Source organism: Coenobita brevimanus, chromosome 29 (genome assembly GCF_032717465.1).
Source record: "Coenobita brevimanus isolate Jiangsu-jjx chromosome 29, ASM3271746v2, whole genome shotgun sequence".
In the NCBI taxonomy this organism is placed as follows: domain Eukaryota; kingdom Metazoa; phylum Arthropoda; class Malacostraca; order Decapoda; family Coenobitidae; genus Coenobita; species Coenobita brevimanus.
The window spans coordinates 39,375,592-39,379,262 of record NC_136982.1 but is presented as its reverse complement, the minus strand read 5'-3'; the positions used below and the strand labels follow the sequence as shown (position 1 = coordinate 39,379,262).

The 3,671-nt window shown below is 39.3% G+C and overlaps 1 protein-coding gene across 1 annotated transcript in view; it reads right to left on the bottom strand.

Annotated features, from left to right (window-relative positions):
- The window catches only part of LOC145395009 (uncharacterized), a gene marked incomplete at its 5' end in the record, with an annotated part of 237,831 nt that extends 234,475 nt beyond the window's left edge, over window positions 1–3,356 (bottom strand). Inside the window, one exon of the mRNA XM_080268754.1 lies at window positions 3,308–3,356. Coding sequence (XP_080124880.1) covers window positions 3,308–3,356 — 49 coding nt within the window. The remainder of the gene's footprint in view (window positions 1–3,307) is intronic.
- Window positions 3,357–3,671: the final 315 nt, after the last annotated feature.

Sequence of the window (3,671 nt, the reverse complement as noted above, 5' to 3'; positions counted from 1 at the left end):
CATACCGTACTGAGGGTCTATTGAGACCACCCGGGGCAACTAAGACCACCTTAAGACTTTTTTACTTAAGATGATTCCTAGGGAGAATGAATAAATTTAAGAAGATGCTGTTGGTATTGTTATGTAGGTATGATATATACTATTAATATATGTAAAGCACATTATTCCACTGATTTCAGAAGTACCCCTAAATCCTAATAATGTTTTTGTATAAACATGACTGGAAATTTCAACTGTGAATGCTAAGGTGTGCTTGTAGCCAAGCCGTATCCCTCAGCCAGTCCATATTCAAATGATATGTAGCCTTATATCCCATGTAAGTATACAACCAATTTGGTAATGATCGACAGTAATGTTTACTCTGTATTAATGTTTATATAACATAGGGTAATTGAGACCACCTTACTGGGGTAATTGAGACCATTGCTTAACTTATGTACTTTCTGTTTGTTTCTGAATGGTGCGTCATTATAAGAAAAAAGTGACATCCCCCAAGGTCCAATACACTCCTGAGACCATGACACGGGCTGTTGATGCAGTAAGGGATGGAATGAGCCAGCATCAGGCAGCTAAGAAGTTTTGTATCCCCAAGACATCAATACAACAAGTCGTGTCAGGGAGATCTAAGGAACCTGGGAGGGTAGGACAGAAGACTTCCCTGCTGCAGTTTGAAGAAGAGTCTGTTGCTTAAAACATTGCTGCCCTTGGGAATTCTGGTTTTGCGTTTGACGTGTTCCACCTATGGAAATTTGTAAAAGACCATTTGGATCGTCAACACGGACATGTCGAACAGTTTAAGGACGATTTACCGGGAGAAGACTGGGCACCTGGGTTTCTTAGGAGGCACTCAAATATTCATACGCACCGGGTATGTCAAAATATAAGCAGGAAACGTGCAGCTGTCTCAGAAAATGAAGTTTAAAAGTACTTTCATAATCTGGAAGAGAGTGTTAGTGGAGTACCTCCGGCCAATATCATCAGTTATGATGAGACAAACTTAACAGATAATGCTAAGGTAAATAAGTGTAAACTGGGTTGTGTGGCCTTCACGTTGCCAGAGACTGAAGACGAGGATGTTATAACTGTCGACAGAATTGCGCAGAGGGTAAAAATTCATGATGAGATTAAGAATAAAGTTGTAACAAATTATACATTTGAGGGACTTACTGTGCACTAAGTTTTGTGGCCTAAGTGGTGGACTTAATGTGCACTTGGTTAAGTGTTAATAACACAGTACAACACAGGAAATATGATGATGAAACGACATTTAATTTCTTTTGACAAGGAAGTTCTTTATTGTTATCTAAGTGGTAGGCTTAATGCGAGATTAATGGTGGACTTATTGTGCCCTAAGTTGTAGACTTGTTCTTTGCGAAGTTTAAGTGTTTAGGTTATAGTACAGTACAGCAAATATGATGATGAAAGGTACCTTCCTTTTACTTGGAACAGAAGTATTTTTAGTTGTGGTCTCAGTTGCCCCAGAGCCTTCTTCTTTGCTATCCTTATCTCATTCTAGTAGTTCAGTTACTCTTCTAGGAGCTGCCTAGCATGGGCCAACCGGCCTACTGCAGTTATCCTCTCTTCTTATGTTCTTATGTAATAAATAGTGTTATCGTACAGAAGCAAATAAGAATACATGTCAGCCTCGTAACTCCTGTCTTACTCTGACTACAAATAAATAATCAGTAAAGTATGTGAGTAAATAAGTAATTAGGAAACGGCGTCATTGTAGTGGATCAATTAAGGATACATATCAGCCCGTAACTGTTATTCAATTTTGACAACATGCAGACGACGTTGCGTATAAAAAAAAAAAAAAACATCGGTCTGACTCACAGGAGAAAAAATAAAAAAATAAAGGAAAATTTTTATTCAACTTAGCAAAGATTTTAATAGTAAAGGTATACTACACTAATTACTTTTTTTCCTGCTCTCCCCAAACATTTTTTTTTTCGGCTTATGGGACTTTTTATGGGAGACATGACAGACTTTTGTATATTTTCTGTCTCTTTTTTTTCTGCCATTCTTTCTTTTTTCTGACTCTTCCCCTTTTTGTATTTCTTTCTTTTTAAGCTTAAGGGAGACTTTTCGTTGTTGAGAAGGTCGAAACAGTCTTCATCAGGCCCTGGAATCCTGTGACGTAATTTTTTGTGTGTATTCTTGCCATCTTCAGACGATTTATGTGAGGGTAGAGTCTTCGAAGTGGATGGATAACATAAAGACATTCATTAACCCATCTGCTTACTAAATCCCTCTCAGCAGAATAAAATAGCCTGGAGATAACACGAATAAATAAAGTAAGTCGCCGAATTGAAGGTGTTAACTCCTCTCAGTGTAGTTCCATTTTTCTTATTGTATTTTTTCTGCTCGTATTTAGCTTACAACATCCATCGTGGTGAAGGGGTAAGAAATGGACCGTATTCACAAAGGATCTTAAGACCAGCCTCGGGTCGTAAGTATGATTTGGACCGGTATTCTCGTAGGGTAAGGAAGCTCCCTAGCACCTCTTCCTTAGCAGTTTGTTTTTGGATATGGCTGGTTAATATCGTATTGCACGTTAGTTATGCAGATCATGGCGATATCAGGATTTATGCAGCTCAGAGAAGGAGAGCAAAAGTGTAATAGGCAAAATAAGTAGCTCAGGAAAAGATGTTAGGGAGTCTCCGTAGCCGATGAGAATATGGGCGTTGGTGTTGCATGAAAGATAAGAAATGGAAGGGTCGAATATCTCGAGTTCCTCCTAAAAAACAAAAATGAATACGAGAGGAAATAACATCCAGCCCCGTATCCATTACCCCTCTCAGTGTGATTTTTTTCTCTTTACTAACAGTCGGTTTTTATTCAGCTGAAGGATTGAAAATAAACTCCTACAATAGTGAGTTTTATTATTATTTATTTTTAACTACCGCCAGGGGGTCATAAGCAGCTTATAGGCGACCTTTTGAAGTGAAGGGTTAGATGTGGCTCTTTGTTTACTTGTAGTGGTGATGCCCTCTTTATTTTCTTTATTTTTAATCGTTGCTTTCTTGGGACGACTTGGTGCATGGGAAATACCTCGTGGTAAAGGGAAAATAAAGACATTTCTTATTTTATTGTAGCTGTTCTTGTATGGTTATATTCAGCTTAGGAAAGATCTGTTGTGAACTGGTGAGACATAGGCGTAGGAAGGTGATGATGATGTTGATGATGATGATGATGGTGATAGAGATGATAGTGATGATGAAGGTGATGTTGATGATGATGATGGTGATAGAGGTAGTGATGATGATGATGATAATGATGCCGACAGGTAAATGCCGTATCTTACCTGTTAGTGTGACGAGCAGGAGGGCAGACAGGACCCCCAACTTGCCCATTATGCCGGGGCACACCTCCACAAGTAGTCTGTTCACACCACCACAAGTATCTTCACACCAACATAAAGGCTATCCACACCAGCGCAGAGTCTGTCCACACCAGCACAAAGTCTACCCACACCACTACAAAATCTATCCAAACCAACAAAAGTATCAATCTCTTCACAACTTCACAACGACACTAAGCCTATCCACACCAGTTCACTGTTCCTCAATACCAGTACAGGCCTCTCTACTCCAGCAGTCTTGTTATACCATTACTCACAGCCCTTCACACAAGTACGTTAGAGCCTTCCACACCAGCACACAGAATAT